Here is an 18,679-nt window from a genome sequence, read left to right on the forward strand (position 1 = left end):
ACCTCAGAAACATTGATACGTGAAGACACATGTAGCCCCATGTTCATTGCAGCACTGTTCACAGTGGCCAAGACATGGAAACAACCAAAAAGCCCTTCAATAGAAGACTGGATAAAGAAGATGTGGCACATATACACTATGGAATACTACTCAGCCATAAGAAATGATGACATCAGATCATTTACAGCAAAATGGTGGGATCTTGATAACATTATAAGAAGTGAAATAAGTAAATCAGAAAAAAACAAGAACTACATGATTCCATACATTGGTGGAACATAAAAATGAGACTAAGAGACATGGACAAGAGTGTGGTGGTTACCAGGGGTGGGGGGGGAGGGAGGACATGGGAGGGAGGGAGGGAGAGAGTTAGGGGGAGGGGGAGGGGCACAGAGAACTAGATAGAGGGTGACGGAGGACAATCTGACTTTGGGCGAGGGGTTTGCAACATAATTTGATGACAAAATAACCTAGACATGTTTTCTTTGAATATATGTACCCTGATTTATTAATGTCATCCCATTACCATTAATAAAAATTTATTAAAAAAAAAATCATTTGTGTTTTTATACACTAGCAACAAACTGTCTGAAAAAGAAATTAGGGAAACAATCTTATTTGTAATAGCACCAAAAAGAATAAACTGCTTAGGAATAAACTCAACTAAGCAGGAGAAAATTTTATATACTAAAAACTACAAAATGTTTAAAAATTGAAGACACAGGAGATGGAAAGCTATTTTATGTTCATATCTTGAAAGAACTGGAAATGTATGTCCACACAAAAACTTGCACATGAGTGTTTATAGATGCATTATTTATAATAATAAGAAAAAAGGGAAAAAAAGCCAAATGTTCATCAACTGATGAATGGATAAATAAAAGGTAGTATATCCATACACAGATGTTTAGCCACAGAAAGTGATGAAGCAGTGATAGATGCTGCACCAAGGATGGGGCTTAAAAGCATCATGCTAAGTAAAAGAAGGCAGTTACAAAATGCCACATAATGTATAAATTCATTAACATAAAATTTCGAGAATAGACAAATAAAAGGAGACAGGAAGTAGTTGCCAGGGGCTGGAGGGAGGGAGGAATGGGGAGTTGTTTCTAAGGAGTATAAGGTTTTTTAGGGAAAGATGAAAATGCTCTAAAGTTGTATAGATAGTAACAATTCTATAAATGTACTGAATGTTGCTGGATTGTATAATTTAAAAGGAGTGATCTTATGAGACTTATACTTCATGAGAGCCATTAAAAATAACAATTATATTGCTTTCTTCCCACTGCAAATTTCTTTTAATAATGAAAATCAGTTTGCTTAATTAAAAGAGTGAAGGGAGATGAGTGCAATGAGCTGCTTTTCAGTGAAGTTGAACAATAGACACTTCATGCCTAGACTGGGATTTGGCACCTGGGCTCCTAGTAAGGTAACTATTGTGGGATTGGAGAGGGAGGGGTAGCAGATAGGGTCCTGATCAGAACTAGTCACTGTGTGAATTTGGGAAATTTAGATGGGCTTCTGTTTCTTCATTGCTAGGATGCTTTCCCTCCAGGTTAGGTTGTTTTGTGCAGAAAGCCAATGTTTTTAAATTTTTAATAGGCATAAAGTACAGGAGGATCTTGTTAGAAATACAGATCTAAGAGTTCAAACCCCAAAGTTTCTGATTCACTAGATTTGGGAGAAGGCTCAGAAGTCCACATTTCTAACGAGCTACCAAAGATCCTTGTGCTGCTTGTCCAAGGATCACACCTGGAGTAGCACTGTATCAAGGGAGATGGAAGGGGTGGGTAATTGGATTTCTGTTATTCTCACCTGCTGTCCAGTTGTAGCCATTTCACAGTATATTAGGATAAATGGAACCCTGTTATCATATAACCACAGACAAGGCACTTTGCAGCAAGCATGCTTATGATGAAGTTTCTCTGTAATGTCTAATGTCCAAATTGTCTCAGTCTGTCCCTACTCAGAATATTGAGAGAAATCTCTGTGGCGAAAGGACCTGGAGAGAGACAGAATAATGGTAGAGTTTTGGCGGTCTGAGGTAGAAATTGTCTCTCGGAGGCCAGGTAGCCAGCACTGTGCCAAAAAGGGGGCCAAGTGACACTTGGAAATTCTCTCTTTCTGGAAGACTGAATTCCAGGCACGTTTCTGGTTCAAGCACTGTAACCTTCCAAGAGCACAGTGTTCTTTCAGTGGTGTTTATGGTTCTTGAATGGAAGCTGTAGGATTGGTTCTCTAGTTTGAGAGTCACGTTGTGTGAATGTTGAGGACCATAGCAAGGACATTGGCACAAAGTGTAGCTTTTCCTTTCATTTAGCTCTTCAATCAGTGGACAATTAATCTCTATGGCATTAGTGAACTTATCCAGAGTTGAAAATCTAAAACTGTATTTGAGACCGTTCAATTACAGAGTGAGGTAGAAGGGGTTATTGGAGGAAATAATTATGTCTAAATTTAAAAAGCTCTGTCTGGTGGGCCAGAAAAAAATATGCAGCTGAGAAAAATAACCAAGCTGTAAAGCAGAACTGATCACCCAATGACCAACTTAATAACCAAAAAATGATTATGAGTCATTTTTGAGTGAAAAACTAGTTTATTTAGAAGTGTTTATCTATGTGTACATAGGTTAATGACTAATGCATTCCATCTAAAGCTCCATATTCATTGCATAGATAGATAATTTTTAGCATTGGATTTCTGGTTAAAACCAGCTGAATAATCTCTTATAAATTGAACTAATTTTAGAAATGTAGATCTAAAGTTTGTGTTAACCTTTAGATCTCAGAGAGAATAAAAATCCAGAGTCAGAAGGTTACACCCAACAATGTACTGTGGGGCCAGTTTGTGGGTTCACAAGCCTCAATTGTGAGCATCTATTCCCCAAGTTGGTAGCTTGAAATTAGCCATGAGGCAAGTATTTGCACCATACAAACTGGTAAATACTATAGATTGGGTCTTTTCTTCAGAGTCAGTTGTTAAACATTTGTCACCTCTGGCTCCTAACCCTTAGCAAAGCAGTAAGTTCAGTCAACCAGCTCTGCTTATGGAATTAGTCATGTGTTCCTGAATCAAGTGGCTTTTTATTTTTTATGCATTTGTATGTTGCTAAGAGTAAGGAAGAAGAGGCCATCAAGTCAGCAATAGATGTAGGCTATCACCATATTGATTCAGCCTATGTCTACCTAAATGAAGAAGAGATTGGGAGGGCCATCCAGGAAAAGATTGCCAATGGCAGTGTGAAGAGAGATGACATAATCTACACTTCAAATGTGCTCTATAGAGTTGCATATGTACCTGTGGAGTTTAATTGTTTCTTGGCAAATTTCTCCTCTCCTTGGTTTAATTTTGATTTGCTCTCAAACCTACATCTGTAGAAGAGTGCTTAGAAACATGCTGGTTGGGAATGTGGGTTCTAGTTAGACTTTCTATATTTGATTCTTACTGAATGTGTAACCTTGGACATAAACTTACTTAAACTCTTTGCCTCAGTTCCCTAAGCTGTAAAATAAAGTGAATATTATTTACTTAACAAGATTTTCATGAATGCTACATAAAAAGTACATATAAAGCTTTTAGAAAAGCTTTTATGATATTTTAAATGCTAAAAATAATGTTTAAGCATATATATATATATATATATATACACACACACACACACACACACACACACACACATACATACATACATATGGTAAATTTGGGCATACATTTGGCTTTTCCAACTCAGATATACTCAAATTTTGACAAAGCAACTTAGTCTTCCTTAGCTATAATATGAGATGATGCAATTTAGTCAGAAAGTAGAGGTTTTTGGAAACTAATAACAAGTTTTAGTTCTTTAACATTCTGTAGTTTTTACTGTGAAATATTTTAACCAAAAAAAAAGAGTTTTTTAACCTTTCTGAGTCTTAGCCATCATGTCTCAACTTGTTACAGGGTCAACAAACATTTATTTCTCTTTCCCATGAAATAGAAATAATCTCTGAAAATTGATACGATAAAATTAATCTTTATGAAAGTATTTAAGTACTTAAAAAAAAAACAAAAGTCTTGAGCCATTTTCTCCTAACTATTCTCTATATCCACTGACATCATATTTGAAGCAAAAATGAAAGAATTTAGGTATTTATTCCAGAATGAACAGGAAACCCAAGAGGAACTTTTCCCGTTGTGTTCACTGAACTGACTGCTGCTAGAAGAAAGACATTTATATTTGAGGGGAAGTAACTCTGAAGAGAGTTGCTGTCCATGCAAGTGAATCCTATGGAGGCCTGTGACTGGATATATCTTCAAGCCCTGAAATTTGAATGTCTCCCCGTGACTCTGTTTAGATGTGGTATCACAACAGTACGAGCCTTCTTACTCTGACCGCCTAATCTTTCTGTCATAGAATCTGTGTGTTTCCTTATTATTAATAATTTTAATTATTTTTTCCTTAGGATATTACTCCTTAAAATGAGGTGAGTAATGTGTCCCCAAAATAAAGTTCATATTTAAAATGCAATTTCCCAGCCCCATCTGCAGATACCATAATTTATGATGTGTTAAGGTAGCACCCAGGAATATGATTTTAATGAGCTAGCCAAATAATGCTTTTATATTATAAAATTTGAGAACATCTTTGTAAGATCATATTTTCAGTTTGCTGCATTATTGCCTTAATTCTGTATGAAATAAATTATCATGATCAAGAATTAAGAGAGTCACTGAGTGAATCGTCACTACTGTCTACCATAAGTGGATTATGGTTGTTGATTTTTTTTTTTTTTTGCTATTTTATGAATCTCTCCTAAAGAGTCTTAAATAAATAATCCCACACTCCTTCTCTTTTAACCATTGCAATTGTAGGGCACCTTTTTCCGTCCTAAATTGGTCCAAACTGGCATGGACTTGTCACTGAAGAAACTTCAGCAGAGCTACGTGGATCTTTTCCTTACTCATTCCCTGGTAGCTTTGAAGGTTAGTAATTTTACTTTGTTTATCAATATAAAAATTGTAGCTGAATGCAAAGGAAGAAATAGCTTATAAAAGTGAGAAGAAATGTACAAAATACATTAAGATTCCTTTTTTTTTACTTCAACTATCTCCATCTCAGTTCACTTCAGCCCCAGAATGACAATAGTTCACTTGTTTCAAAGGCTTTGTGTCAATCTTGTGGAAGCCCTGTGCTCCTTCATCTGAACCCCATGCCCACTCTGTCAGAAAAGTGTCCCAATGTGGGGGTCAGTGGAGGTCCAGGAAATTCAAAGAAGATGGGACTCAGCCTTTGAGATGCTGACAGGTTACTCTCTCATATGACCACCTCCAGGTAGAAAGTGGAATGGGAGAAGGGCCAGGACTGAGCTGAGAGGCTTGCTGAGTCATGGCTCTGCTCTATGCTCTCTCTAGAATGGGGTCCTGGGTGTCTCAAGTTGTCTTTGACATAAATAACATTTACTAAACCTTTAGCAGTGAAAAATATTTCTAGGAGATGTGTGCCCTAAATGTACTTTCTTTTTCTTTATTCTAATCTTGAAATGCCATTAAAAATAAGGATTGATTGTGCCATTAGCCTCAAGCCAAATAGCTTGGCTGGAACCAGACATAGCTTAATACAACCTCTTCTTTCCTATATTCCAACCTGGGGAGGAGATTGTACCAAAAGACGCACATGGAAAATTCATTTTTGACACAGTGTCTTTCTGTACCACGTGGGTCTTGTTCTGCCACCTGTGTAGATTCAGGCAAATCCCAGAATGCACTTTTGCCTCAGTTTTCAAAATTTATCCATTTAATAATTCAATACATACTTACTGACTATGATGTACTCAGTACTTAGTACTTCTAAGTACTCAGGTGACATCAGTAAATAGAACCTAGGTCTTTGGTCCCATGGGAACTGAGGGTGTGTGTGTGAGTGTGTGTGTGTGTGTGTGTGTGTGTGTATGTGGCTTGGAACACAAATTGGTAATTAAAAACAGAAGGGCAGGGTGGGCCTCCTTGAGAAGATGACATATGAACAAAGTCTTGCAGAGAATGAGGAAATGGATTAGCTGTATATCTGGACAAAGAGCAATAGAAGCTGAAAGACGGTCAATGTGATTTCTAGAAACTACCACATTCAAGAAACAGCTAAAGGGCATGTGTGCTTAGAACAGAGGGAGTTTGGTGGCCAGTGATGGGAAACAAGGTCAGAGAGAAAACAAGGGCCTCCACCCTACTTTTCATGCTGCAGCTGCCCCAGTCCTGCCCTCCTGGTGCTTGTTTTGTTGTCACTCAATCACATTTTTCTAGGTGTCCAGCTACAGATTGTGCTGGCTCCTTTAGCTTTGTTCTTTCCCCTGCATTTTTTTTCTTGCTCTTATCTTCTTGCACACTTTCACTATTATTTTTTATTCTCCTCATTTGGCCAATTCCTGTTTTGTTTATTGACACCTGAACCTTTCAGACTTCTCTCTTTAGCTCTGGCTCATATTCACTCCTATCCCCGGCCTATGCCCTGAGTGTGCTCCCATTATGACATCTTGTCAGCCAGTTACACAGCTGACCTCTCACAACTCCTTCCTCCCCAGGCCCTGCAGAAGTGTAAGGAGGCAGGATTGGCCAAGTCCATTGGTGTGTCCAACTTTAACATCAAGCAGCTGGTGATGATCTTGAACAAACCAGGACTAAAGGACAAGCCTGTCTGCAACCAGGTGAGCCCCATCAATACCCTGATTTCTTCTCCCTCCTCTTCAGCTTAATTTTCTCTCATTTCCACAAGTCACCAATGGCACTACATCTCATATACTGCTCACAAAAATTAGGGATATTGTATTGCTTCGTATTCATTTCAAAATATTCCCTAATTTCAGTGAGCAGTATATATTATGCTTTGAGACATCAGCTGCTTCAAGAGAACTGAATATATTTCACATTATTGAAGGAAGTTCTCTAGGCCATGTCACTTTACTAAAAAAAATTTAAGGGTCAGAATAGAATATAATCTACTAAGGTATTATGACTATTGTTTCTACAAATTTAAAGCTAGTAGATTACTGACTTTCCTTATCTCATAAAAGGTCAGTAAATTTGGAAAGTTGGAACTATGAAACTAACAGCTTTTTTTTTAGAGAGAGAGAAAGGGACAGAGAGGAGGGTTGAGAGGTGAGAGGCATCACCTTATTGATGGCTCCTCATATGTGCCTTGATGGGGGTGGAGAGCTCAAGCCAAGCTAGTAACCTCTTGCTCAAGCCAGCAACATTGCATTCAAGCCAGCAAGGTGGAAGTATTCGAGTCCAAGCCTCGCCTGAGCTGAGGCCTGGAGTTCACAACGTGTGCGCGTGGCTGACACAGCCCTGGAACCCATGTGCTCTGCGGATGGCTGGCTGTTTCCACCAACCACTGGGGCAGGACCAGGAAGGGAGGCTGCCAGTTGGGGATCTCACCAGGCCTGGGCAGTACATTCAAACCCATGGGCCAGTGTATGAGGTAGAGGTCCAAGTACTCCAACTTCAAGGCCTTCAGGGTCTTGGAGCAGGCTGATCTCACAAGGACTTCTTATGATAGGTTCACCAGATACAAGGGAGAGAAGTGCTGACAACCGGCCACAGAGCCAGGGTGGAGACATCTGCCTCTGAGTCTCACAAACCCATTATCTGGAAGATGAACATCCAAGACCAGGTGGCTATAAATACAGCAGGGCAGTGACATTACCCTTTGATGGTCCAGGACTCCCACAGGGAGGGTTCTCCAAAGCTGGCCCGATTTCTACTAATGGGAAATTGGGGACACCGAAATTATTTGATGGTAAGGAGAGGTGGCTAATTATCTGGATCCACTGGGACAAAAATAAATTACTCACAGGCAGAAAAGATATGTGGTAAAACATCTGAATTTCTATATTGAGTTTCGCACTTGAACAGACTCCATGTTAAAGGCCTCTGTTACTGAGGCCTCATACCCTGCAGGTTAAACTAGATAAGTGAACACATACTGCCTTATAATTCTATACTTAGTTAGATATTTCCATGCAGAAGGCTCCTGCCTTTTGACTCCTGTTCAAATGCACACTGCTTTCACCTCCACTGTCTCCTATATACAGCACAACTCTCACTCTTATAGAAGAGAAAACCTTCAGTGGTGCTCCTTTGTCTGTGGGGAAAGAGAAGTCCTTAAATGCTGTGCAGGTCCTCCATGATCAGGCCCTTCCATGGCTCCAGCCTCACTGCTCCTTCCTTCTGCTGCAAACATTGCTCTGTCCAGGAACTTCAAGCATCTTACAAGTCTGTGTACCCCATGCGCTGTCCCATGCCTTGTGCCTTTGCTCGAATTGACCTCTCTGCTTGTCACACTGTCCTCAACGCCTTCACCTGCACCACTCCCAGTACATACACGACGCTGCAGAAGTCGTTATCAGGTCTGGTTCAAGGATGAATGTAGGTCACCAGTGCTATGGGAGCCTGGAAAAGTGCCCGTGCACTTTGTCAGCTGTCTCATCAGCCAAGCCCTGAGCGACCTGCACTTGCTCTCCTGCAGGGGAGGTCCTACCTTACTGACGATGAACAGGTCCTCCCGCTGTACCATGCCTTCCTAGGTCTTGCACTGGATCCCACCTCTGACCTCACTCACATTGTACAGGTATGCACAGTCAAAGTGCTGATATCGCACATCTATTGCCACTTTCACTGCCTCGGTCACTTCCCCTGGAGCTGCTTGCAAAATGAACAAGATCCATGGAGCTGCCCTGCTGACCACTTGCAGCAGAAATAAACCAGTGCTTGTAAGCCACCGGGCTTTTTTTTTTTTTTCATTGTTATGCAGCACTTTTGGGGTAATAAATTGCAAATGGCAGATTTGTAATGTAACAGGAGTAAAATAAATAAAAAGAAGTCTTTGCGTGGATCAGGGAAGGGTGACAGAGATTAATACAGTTCTATGCCTCTGAAACCCAACAGCAACATAAAGGAATGCTTTGGCCTCCTAAGCACAGTTTTCACAGCTTCCTCTCACTTTCTGTGCAAGACCGTGTAGGCTCCTACTCCCAGCTGTGTGCAGAAGACAACGTGCATAAAAGACTTAAAGTCAGACAAGAGAGTCAAGACAGTTAAATGCATTGAGCACTTACTGAACACCAGCCAAATGCATGGCCTTGACTGGATGCTGAGAACCACGAGTGAAATCATATCCTTGGCCTCTAAGGCTTAAGTTGACAGAAGAAATAATTTAAATAATGTTTAGATGAGTGAGCATTGATCATTCTAATTCATACTCCTCCAATAACTTTCTATGTGACTTCTTAAAGGAAAATCTTTTTATCAAAGACTAAGTTAAACAAACAATAAACAAAGGGAAAAAAAGTTTGAAAGTTAGTGCCAAGTCTCAAGGTACTGACAGGGATCAGAAGTCCAAAGTAGAGAAAGTTCTGAAGTTCAAAGTACTTCTGCTACCAGGTTTTTATACAGGGGACACAAAGGATCAACGTTTCTGTTTAAAGCCAAATTAGCAATGGCAGTTTCTTTATATTTTTGATACAGAGAAGTGTGCCAGTAAGAACCGTCTGCTGTTTGATCTAGTTAGGTGACTGCCACTCTTTCTGCTTGTGCCCATGCCTGCCAACCTTTTCTTCTGGGCTTTCATAGACATTATTTCTGGATAACTACAATTTGGTGTTAATATGAAGCATCTTGGGGACACCCTCCATTTTTAGAAAGCCTGCGATCTAAAAATTCTTTCAAATACAGGAGCTCCCAGGGAGGTACAGGCTACTAGCTGGGCTGGCAGATGCTGTAGGTGTGCTCGCGTTAGCCCGCAGCATTCGAACAGCTGTCCCCGGGTATTCCAGCGGGTGTCCCCTCCAAATCAGGGCAAGCTGCTTTAAGGAACAGTGCCGTCCCTCCCCCACCGCGGTACGCCTCACTTACCAAGTGTCCAGGCCCAGAACAGGTATCTTCTACATGCTTTGGAGGGTCTTCTGTGGCTTTGACAAGACTCAGAAGTCACCGAGGCGGACTCTGGATTGGCCAGTAGCTCCGAGGCGGCGGGTTATCTGGCAGCGCCGGGGGACCAGTGGGCATGCCCACATATCCTAGGAAAGTGGGCTGTTGGGAAGCAAGGTGCTCAAGCCTTGCTTTGAGGTCTCAGCGGGTCCCGTCTCCTAGCAACGTGTAGCATCAGAAGTGCAGCGCACCAGGAAGGGAGTGAAGCCAGGCTGATGGGCTGAGATGCAGAGGGTCCCAGGGTCCGCAGGGCCACCCCCAGGGCAGTCTGGACAGGACAGGGTCTGGGACCAGGGTTAGTCTGCAACCTCCACTCTATAAGGAGGGCCTCTAGGGTAAAGAGAGGAGGCCTCATTCTTCTCTTGCAACTGAGTGTACTGGGGGCGGGGACCCTGAGGGTCCCACTGGTTCGTAGGAGTGTATTTTGTGCTTTGTTTTCCATGGATGACCTGTTGCGCTGAGTCCAGTAAATGCTTTCTATCTCCCAAAGTCCTTGGAGCTGGGGGCGGCCTGGGGGCAGGTGCTGGGCATTGGACCGCTCCCCCGGGACCAGGGGCCGGACCACCCTTGCTGGGGCCTCAGTTCTTCAAGTGGAACTGGGCAGAGTCATTGTCCTCGCTGGGGCGAGGATGCTTCCAGGGGAACTGGGCACCTCAGGACAATAGGCAGAAACTGGGGAACAGAGAGGATACCAGGCCCCTCTTATGCCCCCTGGAGCTCACAGGTCCTGCTCCTTTGCCCCCTGAGGCCTTGGTGCCCCACTACCTAGATGACCCCAAACAATGATGTTTAGCAGGGGTCCCCAAACTTTTTACACAGGGGGCCAGTTCACTGTCCCTCAGACCATTGGAGGACTGGACTATAAAAAAAACTATGAACAAATCCCTATGCACACTGCACATATCTTAGTTTAAAGTAAAAAAACAAAACGGGAAACAAATACAATATTTAAAATAAAGAACAAGTAAATTTAAATCAACAAACTGACCAATATTTCAATGGGAACTACGGGCTTGCTTTTGGCTAATGATGAGGAGCCACTAAGCCATTTCACCCGCAGGTGTTGTAAAGTACCAAAGGCTACAGAATTAATATTAATATTTTAGGAGGCTTGGAGAACATTTTATTAATTTGGGTTAAGAGAAATTGTGAGAATAGTCTCTGTGCTGTGTAATTAGCGTAACTAGGATGGCTCTTGCCATTGTATTGTAAATGAAAAGGGAAGGAAGCATAGATTCCCTGACATTCCACCACACCTGTGGGGAAAGGAGTGAATGGCTAGCCAGGTGCAGGAGGGGAAAAGCCAAGATAAACCTTTTCTTGTAGCAATGAGCCATTTGTGGGCATTTGTCCCCACAGAAACTACCTCTCTTATGTAAATGCATGTGGTTGATACATCTGACTCTGGACAGAGATGGCGGATGAACACTAGAAAATGTGGGAAGGCCTTTTAATATGTAAAGAGATATCTTTCTACCATTGTGTTGACTTGTGAATTTTGTTTTCTCCAAAATGATGTATGGTTTGCAAATTGAACGTGGTCCTATCATGTTAAAGGACATACGACTATAACCAATAGCGGTAAGGGGCTCCTAATTGCAATTTTTGCTTCTGTACTTCCCACTTACAAAACTATAAAAACCAAGTAGAACAAAGGGCCAGCGCGCTCTCCGTCAGATTTCTGTCGGAGTTCCTGCCGCTTGGCCAAGCTAGACAATAAAGCTTTAATGTGTAGACAACGGACCTTGCTTCTGTCTTCCATAATTCGGGTCCCTCCGAATTTGGATTAACAATGAGATGGTCAATGTGCTCCTCTCACTGACCACCAATGAAAGACATGCCCCTTCTGGAAGTGCGGCAGGGGCCAGATAAATGGCCTCAGGGGGTTACATGTCTCTAGCTGGCAGGCAGTAGTTTGGGGACCCCTGGGGTTTAGTTTTCCTGTTTCCTGCTGCAGTGCTGGGAATGACCACCAGGGTGCGGGCTGTGCCCATTGTGCTAGATGGAGCAACTGGAGCAGGAAAGGGGTCAGTCATTCTGGTGGAGCCCCTGCCTCTGACCCAACTGTACCTCTTATTATTAGCTCGATCTCCATGATGATGTGGTTCTCTCAGAAGCGGGAGGGGGCTGTGAAATCCTCTCATTCATTCATTCAGCTACTGTGAAAAAGCAAAATTACTTTTTATTTGTGGGAATATCAAAAAATTCTTGATACACCGCTTTTGCTTCACATTATGGCCACAAGTATTTTTGTATTTGCTGCTGTTTATATTGTTTGACTTGTCCTTGTTTTGTCTTACACCAGTGTGAAAATAAGCCGTCCCTGAACCTGAATGAGACTTGCAGGATGGGAACTATGAAGGCAGATTTGCTGGAGAGGCTGGTAGAGTACCTGGTGTCTGCCCTCCAGCGCAGACTACTGTGTGCCCGCCTCCCTGTCTATCCACTGAAACTTCTCCAGCACCTACAGGTCACAGACCTGCTGCAGAAAAGGTGGGTGCTTCTCCCCTTCACAGCACACCTCCTAGCTGTGTGTTGTGGGATTGTCACTTCACCTCTCTGAGCCTCAGTTTGCCCATGTGAAAACCAGGGTGCTATGAGGACCAAGCTCACAGAGTTATTGTCAGGACTAAATGGAATAAGCCATGGAGAGTGCTGACTCTGTGCTTGGCTCTGTGGAAAGGGCTGCTGAGGGCTGTGGTTTTTTATTTATGATTTTTTTCTTCCCTATGAAGAAGCTCTCTGCCTCCAGCCTCAGTTATTCTGTGGCCTTAGGAAAAGCTGTTTCCCATTTGTAAAAGAGGTTCCACATTCTATCTGGGCAGTCCCTTGTCCTGGGTGTGGCCAGAGCAGGGACCCTTGGGGGCTTGCTGAGGTACACTCAGATACCTGAAAAGATTCAATCTGTCAAAAATAGTTACAGTCAGTGCCTACTGCAGGGGTCGGGAAACTATGGCTCGCAAGCCAGATGTGGCTCTTTTGATGGCTGCATCTGGCTCGCAGACAAATCTTTAATAAAAAAAATAGTAATGTTAAAAATATAAAACATTCTCATGTATTACAATCCATTCATTTCCTACCGCTCATGTTCATGGTTGTGGGTGGCTGGAGCCAATCACAGCTGTCCTCTGGGAAAACACCAAATTTTTATTGGATAATGTGTAACATACATGGGTCATTGTATGGCTCTCACAGAATTACATTTTAAAATACGTGGTGTTCATGGCTTTCTCAGCCAAAAATTTTCCCAATCCCTGGCCTACTGCATGCAGGTCCTTTCCTAAACCCTTCACATAGTTTAATGAATGGAGCAGACTAAAATTTCTACCTTCCCAGCTTCATGCCAGCTGGCACATCAGCCACTTCCACTAGACATCGTGGCAGGTAGAGGACACAGGACGTTTGATGTGACAGCTTCCTGGCCTCCTCTAGATACGGCTTCCTCTGCCCTCATTGTCAGAAGGACGACAGATGCCAGAAACAACTAAGGGAGTGAGTGGGCTCTGAGTCAAAAGAAAGGCTTCTGTCGGGGGATATTTGGGACTGAGACCAGTGGGGGTCAGTATCTGGAGGATGTGGACGTTATCATCCTAAAGCAGTTTATGGCTTAAGGCAGCTCGGCCCTCCTGGCCCAGACCTGGAGCACAGTGCCAACCTTGTTTTGACCCAGCTGGAGGACTAACAGCCTTCTGAGGCAGAGCCCTAGGCGGTGGTGGTGGGTGCATGTGAGCTTATGGGGAGGGGTCAGTGCTGGAGCCACTCAAGGAGGAGCTGCCAGAGGTTGGTGTAGGGGTAGGATGAGACTGCCCTCAGACCACTCAGTAGGTGGACTCAGGCTGGGAAAACATCCTTCTCTAGAAAGCTTGGGATATGGTCTGTCTCTGCAGAGGCCCACGGGAAGGCAGGTGTGTAGATGACCTTTCCTCCTCCTGCAGTTCCAGTGCGCTCTCCAGAGTGAAGCTGGCTCCAGCACCAGCTCCTGTGCCATCCAAGAGCTAGACCCAGCTGTGTAACTAGAGAACACAAGCCTGTTTAGAGCTTGAGACATTTTCATCATTAGATTTGATGCCACCTCCGGCAGCTGGTCCGGAGCCAGAGCCAAGTCCACACCGGTTCTAGCAGCAGCTCCAGAGCTAGAGTCCCGCTACAGAAGGAGCTTTAGCTAGCTCTGCCTTGTCTTAGCGCCAGCGGAGCAGGAGCTGCACCTGGCTCCTCCCTCTGCACCAGCTCCTGAGCTATACCCAGCGCCAGAGCTGGCCTCTTCTCCCTTCTGGTGGGAGCACTTAAATTTCTTTTCTCTTCATATTTAAAAATTTTAGAACATTTTATGTGTTAAAATTTAAATTCAATATAATGTAATCATTCATATAATTTATCATTTTAAACTCTGCAATTCAGAGGCATAAGCGCCCTACTATCTAACTGCAGACTATTTTCATCTCCCTGAAAGGACAGCCCATACCCAGCGTCACTCCCTTCCCTAAGCCCCCAGCAATAGCTAACCTATTATGTCTGTTTCTTTACCTAGTCTCAATTACTCAGAAAATGGAATCATAATATGTGGCTTTTTATGTCTGCCCACATGTATTTAAAGGGACTAATTTTTGCTTTTTAAAAATAATTAAAATAGCACTTTTTTATTTAAAAGAGAAATCCCAGGTACAAAAAAGATTATATGTGAAACTGAAGCCCTTACAATAAATACATACAAAATCTTGGGGCGGGAACCGCTGTTTTGTCACTGAGAACCAGAAGCCATAAAGAAACAGGTCAGATGGCTCCTTTGTGGTCATCTGAAAATAAAGAAAATGTCCTTAGTGGAAAGACACATGGGAACCAGAACAACATTCCTCAGAACCTGAGGCCAGAAGAAGGTTTAACATCCTGGTGGTTAAAACTCACTGTTTTAAAAAGGGACAAGAAAAAGACACTTGCAGTACAAACGAGAAGCAGTTCACATGACCATCTGGCGGTCTGCAGAGATGCTGTCACCTCCCTGCTGAAGACACATTAGGGGGACAGGATGTGTCACCACCAGTAGCAGCTTTTGTGTCTGTTGACAACCAGCCCTGGGGACAATGTGAGGAAGAAGAGGCCCCGCCAGATCCCTGGAGGGAAAGGACACTGGTCTCTGAGAAATAGCTCACAGGACCCATAAGTTCCACAGATACATATCTTATCTAGCACTGCTGAGCGTAGGAGTGTATCCAAAAAAAATCTTTGCACAATTTTTCCAAGCTACATTTATAAGATGACGCATTCCATTCCATTACTATTCACTGCAGGGCTATTGCCGTAGTCCTGGCCCATCCAGGCCCCTGTCCCTCCTGCCCCATAACCGAGCTTCTCCACAGAGCAGCCAGGCGGCCATCCAGGACAGAAGAGAAATGGCCTGGCTGCCTGCCTGCCTCTCTCCCGCTTGGCACAAACCCCTTCCTCTCAGCCAGGAAAGCACATCTAGGGCAGATCCGAGGACAGCCTTGAACATGCTCCACCCAGGTAAGCTCTCAGTTACAACAGCAGAAGTCACTTGAGCCTGTGTGAGCAGAGGGCCTTACAAAGCACAGGGTGGTGGGAAGCTGTTGGAAAGGCAGAGCATTAGATTGGGGGTTTGGAGATAGGAGAGTGTTGAGACTACCTCTAACACTCCCCTGGGGTGACTCCTCCCCACCCCCTCTGCCTGTCCCCAGTCCACATATGTAACACATTCAGTGTGTGGTTGGGGACACCGAGAGATTCAGTGACCTTGGAAAAGTATTACTATTCAATCCTCGTTTCCTTTTTTGTGAAATAGGGCAGCAGCCTCCCACGATATTATGAACACAAGATCAGTCAGATTACACTTGGAATGCCCTGCACGTATGAGAGCTCATGTGACAAGGACCTTCCAAGGGGGCCTACTTGAAAAATGTGGCCTCAGTGGGAGGCACTTTCTCAGATCATGGGTGTACTGTGTACTGCTGAAGCTATACCTCATGTGTAACAAGAGTTGTCAAAGTGCTTGTCCCCTGTGCCGAGAATGGAATTCTGGAAAAAGCAAAGCAGCTGTTTACCCAAGGATATCTCAGCATGAGATCTATGGTACAGAAGGAAGGATGTGATGGGGGCCCAAAATATATTTTAAAAAATAACGTGAATTATTGTAAGCTTAACTGTTATAAAGTACCGTTCTACCAGGTTTACGTAAAGACACCAAGTCCAAATAAATTTTTAAGGAGTTGTATTAAAAGGAGGAGATTTATTAATATGCTGGCCGCATATGACCAACAAAGGGCATTGCTGACCCAAATCGTGCAGTCCAGCATATAGCCCTGAGGCAGTTTATATACTTTTGATCACACAGGTTGGCGGGAAAAGGAGAGGGGCATGACATAATCATTAAGCTTATAACATTCATCTATAGGATTTTTAAAAATCATTTTTATATATTAAAACGTATAAGGTAACACAGTAGTGAAAAATGTTTTTTATATTAAAAGACATTTTGAAATCTTTCAGTGCTTATTTGCTATTCCTTTGTCTAGAGGTATATACATTAATTATATGCCTTCGAGAGAGGGAGGGGAGCCTACATGGCGCCAGGGGATAAGTGTCTGTAAGTGGGAAAGAAGAAAGAAAGAAAGAAAGAAAGAAAGAAAGAAAGAAAGAAAGAAAGAAAGAAGAAAGAAAGAGGAAGAGGAAGAGAAAAGAAAAGAAAAGAAAAGAAGAAAAGAAAAGAAAAGAAAGGGAAAGGAAAAGGACTCCCTTGATGTTTCCTCCCTCTCCCGCACCCGGCTGGGTGTTTATTCTTTTCCTCACAGGTGTGGGGGAAGGGAGGGAATCCAAGTTCCTTTTCCACTTCCACTCAAAACCTAGCACAGAATTTCTTTTTTATAACACAATGCTGCCATCCATCCTGAGCTGGTTTAAATCACACACAACTATAGAAATCATATTTACAAAATCTCTCTGTATGCTTAGCCCAAATTATAAAATGCCCTTTAAGCTTCCTAGGAAATGGAGTTTTCTATGCAGTATGTCTCTGCAAGCCAGAAAAACTTCCTCACTCTCACAGAAAGGAGAGAGTAAAAAGCTTGACTCTTTCTCCTAAAATATTAATATTAATTTTTCAATTCTTTGGTACCTTGCCACATTCTTCACTGGTTTTATATTCTGAGTCAAATCATTGACATAATTTAATGAGGTGCATGAGGCTGTTGAGTAGGAATATTAGCCTATAACATGTAACAGATATTTAATAGACAAACTTAATGTTTTCATTAATAGTAATACAGTTTATTGAAGAAACAAATATTACTGATTAAATTTTTGTAAATGGTACAAATTTCTTATAACATATAAAATTAACTGGCTTTTATAACAATTTATTTTTAGTCAGAATTTTTAATTTTAAAAAGTTTAACTTTTAGTGACAACTAAGCTGGCTGCTGGAGAACAGCAAGCTGCTAAAGGCATGCTGGGAATGGGGGTGGCACTGCCAGAAGTCTTAGGTGCCCACACACCCACTGGTGCTTCTGCCGCGGGGTGTGAGTGGCTGGACACTGAAGTACTAGACTAGCAGCTGCTATATCCAGAAGGGCATGAAGCATGCCCAGAAGAGTAGCACAATGTCCAGGATGAGATGCAGCACTCTGGGGTTGGGTCGCCACTGCGTCTGTGAGAAGGAGGTCTGCTGTGACAGTCAGTGAGCCCAGGCTAGATGCACGCAGAGCAGTCCGATGACTATGCCAGGTTCTACAATGCTGGTCCTAAAGGGCAGTGTCAGGCAGGCACGTTAGGTGTTTTGGCTCCTGGCCAGCAGGCAGAGGCTTTTGTGTTCCCTGTGGACCAGCTGGATAGCCAGTATCACGAGCAGCAGCAGTAGCAGTGCCAGCAGCTATACATGCCAAATGCCAGGGTGACAGCATAGATGTACACAGAGGCCGAGGTTTGCAGGACGTGGCAAGCTTGGGCCAGGTCATAGTCACAGGTGGGGAGGAGGGATCTTTACTCCCCAGTGCAAATGCTGAGGGAGGCCTGCTGCCTCACGCTGGACTTGAGGCTGGGGTATGTTGTGACAGGGGCATCTGTGGTTGACAAGCCCGTCCTTGGTCACCACCCAGCAGGTCAAGCTCCTGCAACCACACTTCTGCAAAAGCTTCACCTTGCCCTATACTGAGTAAACAAAAGAGGGCCAAGCTCTGTACAACTGGGTCCCAGTCATCGCAGCTGCTGTGTCCAGCTGAGGCCCTGCTTCCATGCAGATTGAAGAGAAGACAGGATTGAGGAGAAAGCAGTGCTGTCGGTCTAAGGAAGGGTGAGAGGGGGTGCACCTCATTCTAAGAAGGGGTACTTCTCACCGGTTTCAAAAACAAATTTGGTTAAAGTTTCCTTTATGATTTGATTCATGTGTTCTATCTGTCCTGAACCTTTGGGGCCTATAGACACAATGTAATTTCGAATTAGTTTTTAATTAATATTGAGTTCCTTTTCTACTAGCTGTGAGATTTTGGATACAAATGCAGGCCAATCACTAGAATGGGCAAGCTAAATTTGGAAAGAATTTCATATAGCAATTTCTTAATAACTGTTATTGTGGTGTCATTTTAGTAGGAGAAACTTCTACCTACTTGTCAATTATTTTAGTAAAATTTATACTAAATATTTAATTGGAAAAACTCCTCCCTGTTTTCTTTTTTTATAATTTTTTTACTTTGCTTAGTATTTATTTGGGCACAGA

General features: G+C 43.0%; 1 protein-coding gene across 1 annotated transcript; it reads left to right on the forward strand.

The window, feature by feature from the left end:
* Positions 1-1,342: 1,342 nt before the first annotated feature.
* LOC136306584 (aldo-keto reductase family 1 member C18-like) lies at positions 1,343-17,518 on the forward strand. Its single transcript, XM_066233070.1, has 8 exons — positions 1,343-1,438; positions 3,114-3,284; positions 4,852-4,960; positions 5,621-5,697; positions 6,555-6,677; positions 12,266-12,453; positions 15,755-16,041; positions 17,370-17,518. Exons 1-8 carry the CDS (start codon positions 1,343-1,345, stop codon positions 17,516-17,518), a joined length of 1,200 nt encoding a protein of 399 aa, XP_066089167.1.
* Positions 17,519-18,679: the final 1,161 nt, after the last annotated feature.

Source organism: Saccopteryx bilineata, chromosome 5 (assembly GCF_036850765.1).
Source record: "Saccopteryx bilineata isolate mSacBil1 chromosome 5, mSacBil1_pri_phased_curated, whole genome shotgun sequence".
Classification (NCBI taxonomy): Eukaryota; Metazoa; Chordata; class Mammalia; order Chiroptera; family Emballonuridae; genus Saccopteryx; species Saccopteryx bilineata.